General features: G+C 39.5%; 1 protein-coding gene across 1 annotated transcript in view; it reads left to right on the top strand.

The window, feature by feature from the left end:
* Positions 1-18,311, top strand: part of MARCHF9 (membrane associated ring-CH-type finger 9) — a 97,842-nt gene extending 79,531 nt beyond the window's left edge. The window contains exons 3-5 of the mRNA XM_075199333.1: positions 773-928; positions 7,072-7,264; positions 17,258-18,311. Coding sequence (XP_075055434.1) covers positions 773-928; positions 7,072-7,264; positions 17,258-17,580 — 672 coding nt within the window. The 3' untranslated portion in view covers positions 17,581-18,311. The remainder of the gene's footprint in view (positions 1-772; positions 929-7,071; positions 7,265-17,257) is intronic.
* The last annotated feature ends 942 nt before the right edge of the window (positions 18,312-19,253 follow it).

Here is a 19,253-nt window from a genome sequence, read left to right as displayed (position 1 = left end):
GTGAGGTTATTGTGCACTTCCATTATTTGCCATCAAGAAAGTGACAGTGTTTAATCATTTTTCTTCCTTTTAATGTTTGTACCGCAAGGTTATTTTTCGATGTATGTTGTATTGACGCAGGCTAACCTCAGGTAACTTGTGAGGTAACAATGTCATCCTATTTTTATTATTCCCCCGAGATATTTTCTATCAGTTTTACACCCGTTGGTTTACTGGAATGGAAGGTATTAAAAATTCAGGGCTATATTGTTAGTGACCTGAGGTTGGAGGATATATATCAGATGTTACTGAAGTAGACTTACCATTAGGATACTAAAAATGGGCAAATATGGATGGATGTGGAATGTTTAAATGATTGTAGCCATCAAACCCTTGCACCTTGGTGATGTCTGATGAAGTAAGACATCCACAACGCAGGACCCAGAGATTAACCATGGGCCACTCCTCCTTCTCAGACCCACCCACAATGTCTTATCACATATACAGCATGCTGGTAATAATATGTGATTATCCCAATAACTTTTTCCACTGAATATTGTTACATTGGCAGGCTAATGGTATAGAATAACATAGGGGGTGGATGATATTATGTCTGCTATATCCACTGTTTTTTTTCCCCGGAGCACAGGATGAATATTACTAGCCACAGACCCACCATTTACAGGGACGCCTTTAAGTCCTTTTTTAAAATTCTTTATCAAGAGGGGTGTTGTCATTTAACCATGTGTTTACCAGTTCCTTGTAAAACCTTCTTTCTCCTTTTTCCCTGTAGGGGGAACTGCTGAGCCCATGTCGCTGTGATGGATCTGTGCGTTGTACACATCAGCCTTGCCTAATACGATGGATTAGTGAGCGGGGATCCTGGAGCTGTGAGCTGTGTTATTTCAAGTATCATGTTCTAGCTATCAGTACTAAGAACCCACTCCAGGTAAGAGTGTAAGCTCAAGTGACCAGGGCCCTCTTCCCTCCTGTTCTCATTACCTGTTGCTTTTTTCCCAGGCTATCAGTAGCTGTGTTGTGAGTTGTAGTGTTATTTGTAACCTGTTTTGTACTGTTATACCATGTACTGTCTTGTTGTTTGCCCTCTGTGCGGCGCTGCAGACTTCATGTACTGCCCTATAAATAAAGATTATTATTATTAATAATAATAATAATAATAATAATAATAATAATAATTAATAAGGGTGCTTATGATGCAAAACAGGATTTCTGTTTATGATGGGATTGTTCTGTCTATTCATTTTAAGTAGACAAAGCTTTAAATCCACTAAGTTTATACATGGTTTGTATAATCATCATTGAATGGATCAGGGTCATGTATAAAAATGGTGGTCTGCCCTGGTTGCCAATTATTATGGTTAGCATGGCTGCAGGCAGAGACCACAGGTCTCAGACTTCAAAACAGAGGTAATTATTAAGTCTGTTTGGCAGGAGCTTCAATGACCAAGAACAGCTGAACTTGGTAATATTTCACGAGCAGTGGATCTAAGATGATATCAGCAGGGAGCTCCAAGGGTAACACATCATCACTAAAGGAAAAAATTGGGCAGTATTGTATACCCCAGGATTGGGATATCTGTGCATTAATTCAAAGTACAAAGCAAAACATGGGACCTGCATAACTGCAGATTGTTGTTGCACAAGCAGCCAATTTCATCAGAAACAGTTCGATACGAGCTCCACAGAGCAGGACATCATAGGTTGCAGTACATAACAGCTCATCACACCTGGCAACACATATGTGCAAGTGCAGTAGTGCAAATATGGTCAAATGAATCATCTTTCACCATGTTTGACAAACAGACGTGTGCATGTGTTGCACCCACATAAAGAAGCCCATAGTGCTAGTTGCCAAAAGGGAAGTCTACTGCTGGTTCCTTAATGTTGTGGGGGCATTTTCCAACAATGGTATGCATGCAGTCATTAGAAGACAATGTCAATGCTAATCGCTACTTAATGGTACAGAGTCATCTTCACCCCATGTTGCAGCATTTATTTCCTGAGGGGTGGGGGTGTTCCAGGAGGACAATGTCCCCATCCACAGAGCACGAGTGATCACCCAATGGTTTGATAAATAGGATGTTGTTGGTATATATATATCATGACATTCTCAGTTACCAGATCTAATCCAAATCGAGCATTTATGGTAAATTATCATCAACCAGGCGTCAGTTGAATAACTTTCACACAAATGAGTCTGTGCACTCTGTACTGCCTGTGTCTATGTTGGAGATAATGTACATCTCTTTGATTGATGGACAAAGCAGCATCCAATGCAAGAAAACAATTACTGATATGTTAACAATATAGATATCAAGCGCTGTCTAACTGAAAAAATGTTGAACCAATAGAAATGGGTCAGGGTGCTGCCTAGTGGGATTTGAATGGTCTCCCTACCATTCACAAATAGAAAGCATATATAATATAATTTCTCTGGTGCTCCACTGACATAAGTGAGGATGGTCTGTAATAGTGTATAAAAACTTTATATAATTTAACTGATAATATTCTGGCCAGAAAATGGCAACTTGACATAAACAGAAGTTTGCAATTTGTCAGTAAAAGTTACACATACAAAAGTAAAACTCACAAAGTTTAAAATGTCAATGGTTTCTAAAGCATGTAAAAATACATCTAAATCGGGTGGCCACCCGTTCCCACGATATGAATATAGTCAAATGTATGTCACAGTATGTAGATGGATGATCCAAGTGTGTCCTAATGTGAATGGAGGTATGAGTCCTTCCGATTCTTTGCACACAGAGAGACGGCGCCAAGTAACTGTATTCCCCCACTGATCAGAGAGTGAAAGTTGGCACATGCTCAGTTGATTGCAGATCTCCCGGATACGACGCTTCTCTTTATCAGCTGGGTGATTCCGTTCAATAAACTGAATATGACAATTGCAATGGTCTGGTATTAAATACCCAACGCGTTTCACCTTGACAAAGGTTTCATCAGGGATCGATAGATTTGAATCTATCGATCCCTGATGAAGCCTTTGTCAAGGTGAAACGCGTTGGTTATTTAATACTAGACCATTACAATTGGATCATCCATCTACATACTGTGAGTTATACATTTGACTATGTTCATATTGTTGGAACGGGTGGCCACCCGATTTAAATGTGCTTTTACACACTTTAGAAACCATTGACATTTCACAGTATTGGAACTAGGACATCTGAGTTTATCCCCTATACCGAATACGTAAGATTGGATTCTCCGGTCTGCGTCCTTTATGTGTCATTTTAAACTTTGTGAGTTGCACTTTTGTATGTGTAACTTTTACTGACGAATTGCAAACTTTTGTTTATGTCAAGTTGTCATTTTCTGGCCAGAATATTATCAGTTAAATTATATAAAGTTTTTATACACTATTACAGACCATCCTCACTTATGTCAGTGGAGCGCCAGGGAAATTATAATATATAATTACTGATATATGGAAATTGGTGAGGGTAAGCTCCTTTTCCAACAAGACAAAATTCCCTAAATATTTTTAACTCTACAGAAACTACATATTAACAGTTGAAAATACCTGCATTCTGCATGGGTTTCATCACCTACAAATTAAAATGTTAGTATACTGGCTATTGGTGTGCATTGGTCTAAGAGGCTGGATATGACTGCAGAAATAGAATGGAAACACAATATCCGATGCTAGTGCCCCTCATAGCCTCCATAATGCGCAGGGTTGGCACTAACACTAGGCTAGCTATGCAGTTGCCTAGGGCTCCAGGGTATAAGGGGCACTGAAGACAATGAATGGGAGACATAAGTGTGGTGCCGGCCCTGACAGTGTATAGCAGAGAATGTTGCAACATTACACACTTGAGCTAAATAAACTGTACAATAACTAATTTATTATGTTTTATAAATTTGCTCACAAACCTGCCATTACTTCTAAGTCACCACACCTAGAGCAACTCTCTTCAGTAATTCACTTACTTTGTGCATGTGGCTGTCACATCAAGACAATAATAAGTATATAGAAACATATATGGATACAATCACTCAAATATGTAATCTGGTTCTTGAAAAGTTGACTTTACTATTATGTTATAAGGATAGTTTTAAGTATAAGTTTCCTACTCTATAAAATTGTAGCTATAGCATTTTAGAATTGTGTTTTTAGAACAGTTGTTTTCAAGATGGGAAAACACCAATTCTTGAAATATGCTGTATACGGTAGGTAGAAAGGAAATAACCATTTTATAGTACAAAATATGTTGTTGAGGTTAAATAATGTATCTTAGTTGGCATCAAAAGTTCTCTACGCTCGAAAACCAATGACTTCTGACCTAATGACAATGACCTTTATTCTGGTTGTCCTAATGGATAGAAAAGTTGCCTTGACAAGAGAAATTATTTACTCAAATTTTTCCAATTTCATAAATGTGTGCTTGATTAAATAAGCGATGAATTGGGAATGCTGAAGCATGGAATCAGTGGGCCGTTGCTCGATAGTGGTTAGGGTCTCTGCACAGGAAGCACCAAAGTGTTGCCTCTAAATTGTGGTTTCAGAGCTATGGGCCTGATTCATTATGGATCTTAACTTAAGAAACTTCTTATTTCAGTCTCCTGGACAAAACCATGTTACAATGCAAGGGGTGCAAATTAGTTTTCTGTTTTGCACATAAGTTAAATACTGACTGTTTTTTCATGTAGCACACAAATATCAACTTTAAATTTCAGTGTACAAATAAGCTGTCAAGTATTTGTGTGCTACATGAAAAAACAGACAGTATTTAACTTATGTGCAAAACAGAATACTAATTTGCACCCCTTGCATTGTAACATGGTTTTGTCCAGGAGACTGAAATAAGAAGTTTCTTAAGTCAAGATCCTTAATGAATCAGGCCCTTTGTTTGGAAATAAGGTCATAATAAGCTTGTTGCCTGGCACTTCCATACAAGATCTTTTTGGAATTGTGTTCCAAATGAAGAAAACTGCCTGGGAATAGCATAGGATAGAGCTCTATGCTGTGCCACCTCCTGACAGGTGTATCTGGTATGTGTCCGCGTCTAATTGGGACGTAAAGCCCTTACCGTACTCTGTCTACTATTGGCAACCCCTACCCTCCCATTCCATCTCTTCAAGTATAGGAAACATAAGTCTAAAATACGTAAGAAATGTGTATATGGACATATGCGTGCCAATGTGCAGTGCGCATGCGCAGTACAGAAATGCAGACCTTACACAGACGTACGTCCTATTTTAAATGAATCCCTTCATTTATAAGCAATAATAATGATAAGGTGAACAACACCACAATAAATTAATAGAAAAGCACATGAGCTTAACTTTTTTAAACAATGGAAAATGTCCAAATAATGATTTCTCACTAAGAGCTTTGCACAGAAGGGATTTGAGGAGGGGGGAGGGTGAGCAAGAGGTAAAACATAACCATCTGACATAATCTTTTTTCTGCTAGCATGGTGTAGTTGGGAATTATATTTTAGTTGTTTTATTATAAACCTTGGTGTTTTCCAAAGTGGACGTTCTGAGCCTTCAGATTTTTAATGGTATAGACATTCATAGACGGTGAGTCAGCAGCTGATTACATGGCGAGCTCTCTGACTACAGAACGTACACACACAAAGTGCTTCAGATGTTGGCAGCTGACTCACTGTCTTGGAACATTTGCACTGAGATAATTCTGGTTCTTTTTCAAGGAATGATGCACAATAATTAATTGCTGCTTCTAGGCACCTATTTTTTAACTTATTATTTTTATTGCATTATATTGTGAGCCCATGAGGCCACAAACGTAAGGTGCCTAAACTCGGGCAGATCCAACCACTCAGGTTAAGCAACACATGCTTGCAGCACTTGAGCTGCAAGCCACACATGCATGCAGCACTTGAGCTGCAAATCACACACACTTGCAGCTCAAGTGGAAGCCACACGGGACCAGATCTCATAGGGCATAGCTAATCCATTGGCTGATGAACACACACGCAAGATGAGATCGCATGTTCAACCAGTCCTGATCAATTGTTGGTCATATCATCAGCCATGTGTGCCCAAACATCACACTGCCATTTACCTCAAAGTAGTTGTAAAATGGCCTAATTAGCCTTCAGAATCAAATTGTATATAGGTGTCTATAGAGTGGCATAACTCACCTGCAAAGTGGCATTTTTATTTATGTTATTTTAAAAACATTATTATATTACAATTTGTATACAAATGACACATTATTTTAAATATTTGGTTTTCAGATGCCCTATAGCACAATTCTCTCCATTTCTAAACACTGTGCCGTATAGCAAGAGACAGTGGTTTAATATTGAACTTTTTTTTCTTTAAGGAACATGTTATTTGATAATAACATGGGTAGGAAATGGGGGCACAGAAAAGAGAATTAGGGATGGGGAGGAGTGGAGGTACAATATTTACTGAACAATACAAATATTTGCCATAATAAGGCACAAGCAATCAATGGACAGTACCATTAGATACAGCTCAGCTCATTGAGTTCCCAAAAAACGTATAAAGGTTGTTGGAGATTTCCAAACTAGGAGTCAAGGAGTGTGTGGATGAAGTCCTGGGAATCTTATTACGGGAGTAAAGGAGAAAAGAGACTGGAATTGTAAAGCGCTACGGAATTTGCTTCCGCTATATAAATAAATGATGATGATGGAAATAGAGGTATTACAAATGACTTACTAGCTCACTCTTCTTATACGTGCTGGGATTGGCCTAACAGTATAGTGATTGGTCCAGGTATACCAAGTATTGGGAGAACAGATGTATTATACTTGTGATTATACTATATTATACTGGTGATGTGCTCTAATAGCACATACATTTGCATTGATAAACTAATTATCTCGGTCAGCTGTAACTTTAGGTAAGTAAGGTAAGTAAATGTATAAATGTACACATCTTCCTATTAAGAAAGCAACATATAAAGGTTGTATGACGCCACAGATATCACAAAAGACTTGTAAAATAATAGATCAATAGTAATTTTTATATGTCATAGATAAGTAATTAGTAGTAAGAGCTGAATAATGAAATAGCGATCCTGTATTCCTGACATCATTGTACATTGCATTGCAGTGGCAGGCCATTTCCTTGACTGTGATCGAGAAGGTTCAGATTGCAGCCATAATTCTGGGCTCGCTCTTCCTCATCGCCAGCATATCCTGGTTAATCTGGTCCTCTCTCAGCCCTTCGGCCAAGTGGCAGCGGCAGGACTTGCTGTTCCAAATCTGCTACGGCATGTACGGCTTTATGGACATTGTCTGTATAGGTAAGAGAAGCTTTCATTTCCAGAAAACGTTGTGCACCGCATCAATGCTTGTATGTATAATCCATTGGAAAATGAGACAACATCAGTTCATCTTACAAATAACACTCCCATTTTTTAGTAAAAACTGTACTGCATGGATATGATTGAGGAAAGCTTGGGGAAAAAGCAGTCACTTCTTTCTTTGTTTTCCTTGCATGTGAACCAATGGGACATTTTCATATGTTGGTTATCTAAATGATCATTCTTAGTGGACAGTCTGAAGCTGATTATTGTTCTTTACTACTTTAGCAGCAATCACTTTCTTCAAGATGTGCCTGGCTGGTTCTACGGCATAAATAATCCAATATTTCATTTTACAAACACCACAGATATGATACTTGCAGTATTAAGAGTCATACAACCTACTCAATCAATACTAATATGGAATAGAGTATGCACATTGACCTGACTGCATGTTTGCATGTGGGTAAAATGACATAGAAATGCACAACCTTATGCATATTGGAATCTGATCCTTAGCATGTAATGAGCACAAAAGCAAGTGCCAAAAAAGGTGCATGAATTGATAAGCAAGATGTGTTATTTTGCACTATGTGTTTTTTGAAGTCTTATTTTGAACCCCATGCTCTTATGCAGCAGGAGACCTCATATGAAGGCCTTAAACGTAACTGTCACTTTTGCAAGGTGACGCCAGACTTTTAGATAATTTGAAAAGAGTAGTGTGCGTCTATTCTTACTTTACAGGAAAAGTTTGATAACATTTGCTTTGATAGAAAAACACATTGGCTATTAGTCTTCATATAACACAATACATTATAATATTCCTCCTCGTGTACGAATGAAAGTAGCCAAACATTTTTTAAACAAGCCCAAAAAATCCTATAATACATGCAAGATCAATGAAGAGGCGAATTTGCAACCAGCCAATCAGAAACAGCTAGCTAGTGATGGCATGGTCTGTCTCAGCTGCATTTGCGGGAACATGCCCTTAGTGTACTCGGCCTCCGTTACATTGCCCCTTCCCTCCCATTCTGCTTCTTCAGTAGTAAAAAGGCGTCAGATGTATACAAATCTGCATGACGGCATATTCGTCCGATATCTTTCTCATCTTTCTGCACCCTCAGATCCAGCTTTCTGAGACATCTGCATGACTCCCCCCCGACCACAATAGGACCACCTGCTCCAAGTCTTTTTATTCTATAAGATCCTTGAAATACTCCATTAAATCACAACAATTTTATTTTGTACAGTGAAAGAAAGTTACATAACAAAATATAATAACGCTAGGTGAGAACGAAGCTAAGATATCTAAAACCAAACAGTATGTAGACTGAAGTAATTGCAGGGGTCTATCTATTGGAAAGCCAGGACCTAGATTCTGATAAGCTTTGCAACTGTATCTTCATCTAAAGACACAAGATACTCTGGGAAACCTATTTAATCATTATTTAGACATCGGCCAGCAGGACAAATCCAATGACCTCAGCTCAAAAGAGAGATTAGATCTCACTAGTACATGTGTATTGCAGGAATTTATTTGCATGCATGCAGACATCTCCAACCTGTGCTTATGTTAAGGCTAATTCTATACAAAGAAGGTGTATTTTTTAAGTTGTATAAGCATTGTATTTATTTATAAACACTGCTATGAAATGCTATTCACTTGGGTCCATATACAGAATCTCTCCTCCTTAAGGGAGAACAGGCCATCTACAACTACCTTCCAATGACATCAATAGACTGTAAGCCTGCGAGCAGGGCCTTCTCACCTCTTTGTCTGTTTTACCCAGTTTGTTTATTAGTTTACTATGTGTGTCCCCAATTGTAAAGCGCTACGGAATATGTTGGCGCTATATAAATAAATGATGATGATGATGATCCAGTAGGGGAAGAATACAATCTATAGTTTCTAACCTCAAAACTACAAAACCTTGTTTTTTCAGTCTGTTAAAAGATTTGTCCACATGCAAACAACGTGGTTTAAATATTCTGGCTCCAAACAAACATATATTGGCAATATATCATGGCGCCTATGGGTTTTAGTTTAAAATATTAACTGCTATGGTATAATATTGTTAAGTTACTTTGGGTAACAAACACTTTTATGCAGCCTTTGAACTGTCAAACCTGCCCTACCTTCTAAGCATTTATGCTCTATGCTGTGTTCCAACAGCAACTAATAGTACAGCTAGGCTACAGGTAGCTTGCTGATGATGGTACAGGGGAGAGACAGTTTTTAGTGCTGCTACTTGATGTGTACATGAAATGGCTGATGGGAGTTGCAGTTGATTGTCACAATCATTGCATAGCGCTGTGATGTCACTGCTGGCTGCCCGTTCTGCTCTAGGTCTGCAGGTGGAAAAGATACACAGAAGCCCCTTCCATCACAATAATAAACCAAATAAGCAACTTTTTGGCAAATATAACCTTTCCGGCAAATAATTTTTTGCAGCTCATGTGAGTTTCTTCTTCTCATACTGAAAATAATATAAAGACTTTTTTTTTTTTAATAGGATAATCAGTGGAGGTCAATTATGGTAAATGTTTCAGCACTTTTTGTGCCGCCATATGCCTTTATTTTTAAATGTATGAATGTAGAGTACATTGGAGCCACCACATTCTGCAGTTTCACAATTCAACTGTATGTAGTTTGATATTGAAATAAGCAAGTCACCTCAATACTCAACCAGCTGGACCACCCCTCTATTTTACTGACTCGGAAGCTTCTGAAAATGTGCAGTCTCCACTCAGCATAACATCTGGTCCTGCATAACAAAACCTGTCCTTGCATTCATGTGTTGACTTGGGCGCCGTGTTGCAGTGTTCCAGCATCCTGCTTGGAAGACCCCAACCCGCCAGTGTCCAACCAGTTCCGTCCATCATGAATTATACACATTGCTCTGCTACTCCATAGTGTAGTGTTTAGGAGAAACAGTGCAAACACAGGTGCAGCGTGTCATAAAGTGGACAAAAAACAGTTTTGTACTGTGTCCCACATATTGTGTAAAGCCTAATTGACAGGAGAAAATCATCCTTCATATAGCATACTACATCATCATCATTTATTTATATAGCGCCACTAATTCCGCAGCGCTGTACTGAGAACTCATTCACGTCAGTCCCTGCCCCATTGGAGCTTACAGTCTAAATCCCCTAATATAGACACACACACACACACACACACACTCACACTCACAGACAGACAGAGACTAGGGTCAATTTTGATAGCAGCCAATTAACCTACCAGTATGTTTTTGGAGTGTGGGAGGAAACCAGAGCACCAGGAGGAAACCCACGCAAACACAGGGAGAACTTACAAACTCCACACAGATAAGGCCATGGTCGGGAATTGAGCTCATAACCCCAGTGCTGTGAGGCAGACGTGCTAACCACTAAGCCACTGTGCTGCCCATATGGCTGCAGCTGTCATCTTGGCTGTTACTCCAGTACAATGAGGCACCAGGGGAGTAACTCCTGTGGGGTGCCATTATTCAGTAGTTGGGTTAAATTGATGCTGGGGAGGACATCTCCTTTAAGTCAAAACATAAGGAAACCTTCTTTAACTATTTGTCCCGAAGAGAATTCAGTAAGCAAACTTCCAAGAGAGAAGCCTGTGTTATGAGAAATTGCAGCATTATCTGCACCCTCTGCCTAGGCAGTAATTAAAATTTAGTGCAGGAAATGAACGGCATTTTTGAGGTCAGCTCTACATTTTATTTCTTCTAAAGAAGTAACATGAGCACAATATTGCTAATATTCCCGCACGGTTATACTAAAAATCCAATAGAGCAAACAATGACAGGGTGCTCGGAGCACAGATAAGTGAATGCCTAGAATTGTGGACTTGGCATTATATATCTAGGTTTCTAGTAAGATCCTAAGGAGTGATGTCAGTGTGTGCCAGTCAGTCTCCCTCTTGCTGCATGTAAGCTCTTATATGATATCCAGAAATCCATTCCTAGAGCGGGAGCATCTCACCAATGTAATCCCAGTACTAGAGCTGTCCACACACAGGCCGGTGCTGAAGCTCAGCCTGAGCAGTGACTAACAGGATCAGGATTAGCAAACTGGGACACAAATGAGTTAGTCTGGTCATTCTGGACCACATTGGGTCTCTCAGTGCACTCAAATGCCAATAGCAGTCATTTACCATCATGTATCTATACAGATTATTATCAGGAATCATGCCCATTGTGAGCCAGCACACAGCATGTTGTCAAGACTCTCTTCCAATTAGAAGAGGAGCTTAAGGGAAAACAACTAGGTAAAAATAGGTCACACTTTAAATGGCTACTATGTTGTATAAATGCAGTATATTAAGAACTTTTCCTACTGATTACGGGTGGTTAGAAATTTTTTCTGCAAGAATTATTGCTAACCCGGCACATGATTTGCTAATTTTTAATGTATTGGGTGCAAAAGTTGCTGTATGCTAATGTTTTTTATAGAATGGTTTTATATTATGCTTTACAGCAGAGGTGGCCAACCAGTAAGAGCCAAAGAGCCAAAAAATATCTATAGACACTGTTCAAGCCCCTCAGATCTCCCCACATGCCCCTTATATGGCCCTGAGACTTCCCTACATGCCCCCCAGACCGCCAACATGCCCCCTATATGCCCCTCCGATCTCCCCACATGGTCTTCAGACCCCCAATATTACCCTTACAAGCACATCAGACTTCCTCACATGCCATCAGATCTCCACACATGTCCCAAATATGTCCCTCTGACCACCCCACATGCTCCTAAGACCCCCAACACTCCCCTTATATATCAGACTTCCCCTACATGCAGTCAGACCACTGGAGTAGACCATGTGGCTGCTATGGGGCCTGACAGAAGCCCAGCAACAGTGGTCCATCAGCTTTGGAGAGACTCCCATTCTGCTTTTCTAAGCATGCATAGGGGCCGGTGCATGTGCTTTGAAGTCCCATTTGGGCTTTCAGTTCCAGAACTAAAAAACGAAATGGTGCACATGAAGCCAGCCCCCCTATACAGGCTCAGGAGAGCAGGGTCCTTCAGAGCAGATGGGCCTGTTTCTCCAGCCCCCACTCCCAGTTTTGTTCTGGTGGGGTCCGGTGATTGCATATTACACCCCTCCAGGCAGGAGCAGCGTACAATACCAACCACAACTACCTATAAGGTATTGTAGTACAGTCAGTTTTATTTAGAATGTTTAAAAGAAAAATGTCCCAATCTAGTTTTATTATGCAGTATTTTATAGCTTGGTTTGGAATGCTATATTAGACATACAACCATTTATAAATAGGGGTGATATTTATAGTCTAACATTTGCTATTTAAAGAAATATAACTGTATGAAATATGGACCCTGTTAATGAACACCCACAGAATCAGGACAAACATATGATTTATAACACACTAGTCTCAAACACAGCAATGTTTCAGCCAGGCCAACAATCTGAAGGTAAGAACTGTAAACGCAGAAACAGAGAAACATAGAATTTGACTGCAGATAACAACCGCTTGGCCCATCTAGTCTGCCCATTATTTTATTAACTTATGGTACCTTAAACATTATTTGATCCTATATTATTTATAAGGATATTCTTATGTCTATCCCAAGCATGTTTATACTGCTCTACTGTATTAGCCTCTACCACCTCTGCTGGGAGGCTATTCCACTTACCCACTACCCTTTCTGTGAAGTTGTTATTCCTCAAATTTCCTCTGAACCTCCTTCCCTCCAGTGTCAGTGCATGTCCTCGTGTTCTAGTACTTCTCTTCCCTCCAGTGTCAGTACATGTCCTCGTGTTCTAGTACTTCTCTTCCCTCCAGTGTCAGTACATGTCCTCGTGTTCTAGTACTTCTCTTCCCTCCAGTGTCAGTGCATGTCCTCGTGTTCTAGTACTTCTCTTCCCTCCAGTGTCAGTACATGTCCTCGTGTTCTAGTACTTCTCTTCCCTCCAGTGTCAGTGCATGTCCTCGTGTTCTAGTACTTCTCTTCCCTCCAGTGTCAGTACATGTCCTCGTGTTCTAGTACTTCTCTTCCCTCCAGTGTCAGTACATGTCCTCGTGTTCTAGTACTTCTCTTCCCTCCAGTGTCAGTGCATGTCCTCGTGTTCTAGTACTTCTCTTCCCTCCAGTGTCAGTACATGTCCTCGTGTTCTAGTACTTCTCTTCCCTCCAGTGTCAGTGCATGTCCTCGTGTTCTAGTACTTCTCTTCCCTCCAGTGTCAGTACATGTCCTCGTGTTCTAGTACTTCTCTTCCCTCCAGTGTCAGTGCATGTCCTCGTGTTCTAGTACTTCTCTTCCCTCCAGTGTCAGTGCATGTCCTCGTGTTCTAGTACTTCTCTTCCCCCCAGTGTCAGTACATGTCCTCGTGTGCTAGTACTTCTCCTCCCTCCAGTGTCAGTGCATGTCCTCATGTTCTAGTACTTCTCTTCCTTTAAAGAATGTTTCCCTCCTGTACCTTGTTCAATCCATTTATGTATTTGAAAGTTTTTATCATATCTCCTCTTTCCATTCTCTGCTCCAAACTATACATATTAAGATCTTTGAGTCATTCCGGGTAAGTTTTGTGCTGTAGGCCATGCATCATCTTAGTTGCCCATCTTTGTACAGTCTCGAATGTATTTATAGCCTTCTGGGGATATGGCCTCCAGAATTGAACACAGTATTTTAGATGAGGCCGTACCAATGACCTATACATGGCATGATTACTTCTTTCTTTCTGCTACTGATTCCTCTCCCTATGCAACCAAGCACCTGACTTGCCTCATTGCTTTGTTGCATTGCATACCTGCCTTTAAGTCACCTGAAATAGTGACTCCTAGATCTTTCTTTTTCAGTAGTTTCCATTATTATGCCATTAATACTATATTTAGCCTTTGGATTTTTAAAACCCTGTAGTTGCCACTCTCTTGACCACTCCTCTAGTCTACCTAGATCATCAATCATTTGTTTTACCCCTCCTGGGGGTAAATGTATCAAGCTGAGAGTTTTTCGGCGGGTTTGAAAAACCAATCAGATTCTAGCTATCATTTATTTAGTACATTCTACACAGTGATAGCTAGAATCTGATTGGTTGCTATTGGCAACATCTCCACTTTTCAAACCCGCCAGCAAACTCTCAGCATTTACCCCCTGGTGTGTCTACCCTGTTGCATATCTTAGTGTCATCTGCACAAAGGCATACTTTCCCTTCAATACTATTTGCAATGTCTCCAGTAAAGATATTAAAAAGCACTGGTCCAAGTACAGATTCTTGGGGTATTCTACTGGTAACCTTTCCCTCCTGTTAATGTACTCCATTTACTATAACTCTCTGTTTTCTATCCTGCAACAAAGATCTTATCCATTCCACCATCTTAGAATCCAATCCCAACCTTTCAAGTTTATTTAACAGTCTACGATGTGGGACAGTGTCAGAAGCCTCACTAAAGTCTAGATAACCTACATCTATGGCCCCTCCTTGATCTATTACTTTAGTCATTCAGTCAAAAAAAGTAAATAAGATTTGTTTGACATGATTTCCCCCCAGTAAATCCATGCTGTTTGGGATCCTGCAAGTTACTGTATTTGAGATATTTTACACCTCTTTCTTTTAAGAGTGTATCCATCAGTTTCCCTACTACTGATGTAAGGCTCACTGGTCTGTAGTTGCCTCTTCCTTGCCTCCACTGTTGTGCAGTGGGACTACATTTGTTTTTTCCAGTCCTCTGGATATACTCCTGTACCTAGTGACTGACTGAATAATTCTGATAATGGTGTTACCAGCATCCCCTTAAGCTCTTTTAGTATCCTTGCATCTATCCCACTATCAGTTTTGAGAGCCCTGTTAGGACTTTCTCCTCTGTAAATGTACTTGTATCTACCTCATTTTTATGAGTATTCTTGCAAATTAACTGTGGCCCCTTCCCCGCTCTTTCTGTAGTGAACACTGAGCAAAAATAATTATTAAGATGATCTGCTATTACCTTGTCTCCCTCAACAAGACTCTCACTTTCTGTCTTTAGTCTTATTATTCCTCCTTTTGTTTTTCTCCTTTCACTTATATACCTAAAAATAAGTTTTGCCTCCTTTACCTACTGACTGGGCCATTTTCTCTTCAGTTTGCGCCTTTGCACATCTGATTACCTTCTTAGCCTCCTTCTGTCTAACCAGATACCCCTCTTTGTCTTCATTATTCTGGGTCTGATTATATTTCCTGAAGGCCATTTTTTTTCTTTCACAATACTTGCTACTTCTTTTGCATACCACACTGGCTTCCTGTAAGATGGGGTTTTCACACCACAGTCATTAACAGATACAATCATTCTAATCTAGTCTTTTATTCAATGAAAGGTTATTGAAATATTGTGTTTATGTGTTTGTTTATTGTTTTGTTTCTTGGTATAATGGGCAGAGGTCTTATGGACTCCTGTTCGATATGGGACTACTGGGGTGACGTAATTGCATTCCAGGGGTCCCAATTTTGTAATTATCCTGCCCCCACAGGCCATAGGAGTCGATAAGTGGTTTTGATTAAAGAATGAGGATGATGCACTCACATTGTATCTGTTAAAGTGGAAACCAGACTGTCTGCAAATGACTGAAAGTTACCTGGGCTCAGACCACCAATCTTGACGATTTGTTAATCTTAGGGGTGTATTTACTAAACTGTGGGTTTGAAAAAGTGGAGATGTTGCCTATAGCAACCAATCAGATTCTAGCTGTCATTTTGTAGAATGTACTAAATGGCAGCTAGAATGTGATTGGTTGCTATAGGCAATATCTCCACTTTTTCCAAAAGTTTAGTAAATATACCTCTTAGTCTTCATACAAATAAAGTAATTGGAATAAGAGATTATGCATGTGATTTACACTTTTGATTCATCTGACAAGCGCAGTACGCTTCTCCCAAAGTGCCTTCTGTTGGCGCGATGCAATGTGTTTGCTTATAGCGGCAGCACTAGAAAACAATTTGATCAACAGCAACTGTAGAGCTAAAGAACTGCAGAACTCTTGTTTATGTTGTAAAATTGATAAAACAGATAAGCATTGATAATATACATTGTTATGCTTTAATAAATTAGCTGTTATTGAAGTACTGAGCTCATTGTGGTCCCAACCCAACAAATATATTTGTGATTTATGGCAGTGAAGTAATTTTCTGGTTTAGTTGATTACTGCATAAAATTTTAATTAGACAACTGATGTATTAGTTGTTATTTCCAGTAAAACCCAAGGAGAGGTGCTGCATTTGTTATTGCAGTCGATTTCTGCTTAGAAAATTTACAGGAACCTCTAAAAATCACTTTTGGTTCATCATCATCATCATCATGTATTTGTTTATATAGCGCCACTAATTCCGCAGCACTGTACATCCTTTATCACTCATATTTATATATTTATCCCTGTAGCTTAATGCAAATAACTACTGTATTTCTTTATACCCATAAAAGAAAAAGCAAATTGCTTTTTGGAATTCAAGCCCACTGAGTTGAGTAGACAGTGGAGTGTGCTTGTATGTGGAGCGCATACTGGCTCACCCCCTGAAGGTAGATTTTTTTGCATTGCAGGTAATGTTAGATACACACTACTGGAGAGTGTATCTAATAGTCACAACAAGATAAGCAAGAGGTGTAATTTGCAAATAGGAACTTATCAGACAGCCCATCTCATGATCCAATCAAACCACACCCAGACCACACCCACATTATCATGAAGCCACGTCCCTTTCAGCTTTTGTGCTTAGTCTTTGAGCCCAGTACAACATAAACCGTTTATATACCAGCACTAGAAATATTTTCCCATGGTGGCAGAAGAAGCCATTTACAGAATAGGAGTTGCTATGGCTAACCCAAAAATAACTTCCACCAAAAAAAAGTCCGATTGACCATTTTCTTTGAGAGATCGACATTCATGGCATCAGAAATGTTCTGACAAAAGTGTATTAAATTTTAGAAAAATAATAATTTTGTTCTTAATATCATCTAAAATGTTAACCAATTTGTATGTTCATTACCATATTGTTTTTTTACTTTGCAGGTTTGATTATACATGAAGGTTCATCAGTGTATCGGATCTTCAAGCGGTGGCAAGCTGTGAACCAGCAATGGAAAGTTCTAAACTATGACAAAACCAAGGACCTTGGGGAACCTTTAGGTGGGACTTCAAAGCTTGGGGGAAGAAATTCACGGACGAACCATTCCTCTCACAATGATAGAGGCCCTGGGAGGAGTCAGCGGGTTAGGACTATTTTAAACCATCACTGTGGTTATACAATTCTACACATCCTCAGCCACCTGCGGCCTAATGAACATCGAAATAGCTCCAACAGAGAGGTGGTGATGAGAGTGACGACAGTATGAGAATTTTCTGAGTTATTGAAGGAAATGGTATGCTGCTATCCTTCGCTAGCTACTACAGATGCCGCCATTACAATGGTATCAAAAATGGAAAGATGAAAGCTTTGTTTTTCTGGAGAAAACAGCGAGTTCTGGTACCTGAGGAGCTGGCCTTTCAATGCATTTTGGCCCACTGTTTTAATATAGGCAACGCCCTGGTTTTTATTTTTTAAAAAGTTGGGACTTCTTTTACCACGTAATACTTTCCAGTGCGTCTTATGAGTTACATAATCGCCCAGTCTGTGACGAAATGAAACTTTAGGGTTCCCTCCAACTAAAGTTATCGAGTCAAAGAAATCCCACTTGAACCATTACTTTTGGAATACACTGAAAGCACAAGACAACGTTTTGAAGAAGAAAACAAGTCATCACGAGAACCAAGTCTTAACGTTTTTACCTCAGCTTTAAAAGATGACACCACAGTAAACCATACGTAAAAGAAAAATAAAATCAAATTAAGAATTGCCTAATCAAAATGGTAAATACAACAGGAATTAAAAGACACTATGAAGTGGTTCACAACTTTCTAAGTGATGAATAGGTGCAATAAAACATATTTTTACGGCAAAATGGGATCTTTGCAATAAGACGCTTGTACTTTCCCTGGTTTTACATTTTTGCATGATTAAATGTAAATTTTTTTTCCTCTCTTCTCCCTGCGGGAGGATAAAGAAAAAAATATTTATATGCAAATAGTCTCCAACTACATTTCTTTTCTTTTTATTCACATACTGGGATGTAAAATTAAAGACATCAGGTTTTTCCTGTAAATTGTGCAGTTGTATGTGTGTGTATGATGATGCAAGGGTGTCACAATGTCTCTGCCATATGATACTCCTCACATTCCCCGTTCCTGTATGCCAAGGACATCACACTTTCTCTGCCTCACTCTCTTATTTTAAAAAGTTCTAATATACTAAGGGTATAAGAAAACATGCAGGTTTACAACCCTCCTCAACAAAATGACATTACAGATCTGATTTACATTGTTGATGCCCCTAGGTAACATCTAAGTCATACTTGCCCACTCTCCCAGAATGTCAGGGAGACTCCCGAACTCCAGGTGGGTCCCCCAGACTCCCGGGAGAGCAGGCCATTCTCCCATATTTTGGACCCACCCCTTGTGACAAAATGTTGCTTTCATCGCTGGGGGCGGGTCAAAATGACGCGATTTGCTGCGACCCGTTCCTTTCCGCTCTCCCACCACGCTTCCCGGAGGGCAAAAGCTTAATATTTGCAAGTATGATCTAAGTACCACATTTCTGTTTATTAATTTGAAAATGAATGGCAGATCTCGAGAAACATTTGTAAAACCAGCGCTGATGAAGTTATGTCCACTGTAATATATAAGGAAATTGTGTAAATTAGTACAACGTTACACAGTCATGTAACAAAACCTACAAGACTGCCCTTAACAGCAATGACAACACTGATTTTCTGCTGGAAGTTTTCAACGCTAACCCCAAAGTTTTATTAAACTTATGTTTTATGGCAGTGGGAACACTACACTGCAAAGATCACAAAACCAGAAAAAAAACATACAGGGATTTAAATATATTATACACTTTAAAGAAAACGTTGTATGATTTTTACACTGTTTTCTCTCTGTGCTGCTTTTATAAGTGTTGCTTATAGAA

The sequence above is a fragment of the Mixophyes fleayi genome, chromosome 2, assembly GCF_038048845.1.
Source record: "Mixophyes fleayi isolate aMixFle1 chromosome 2, aMixFle1.hap1, whole genome shotgun sequence".
NCBI classification, from domain to species: Eukaryota; Metazoa; Chordata; class Amphibia; order Anura; family Limnodynastidae; genus Mixophyes; species Mixophyes fleayi.
This window is presented reverse-complemented; position numbering and strand designations above follow the sequence as displayed.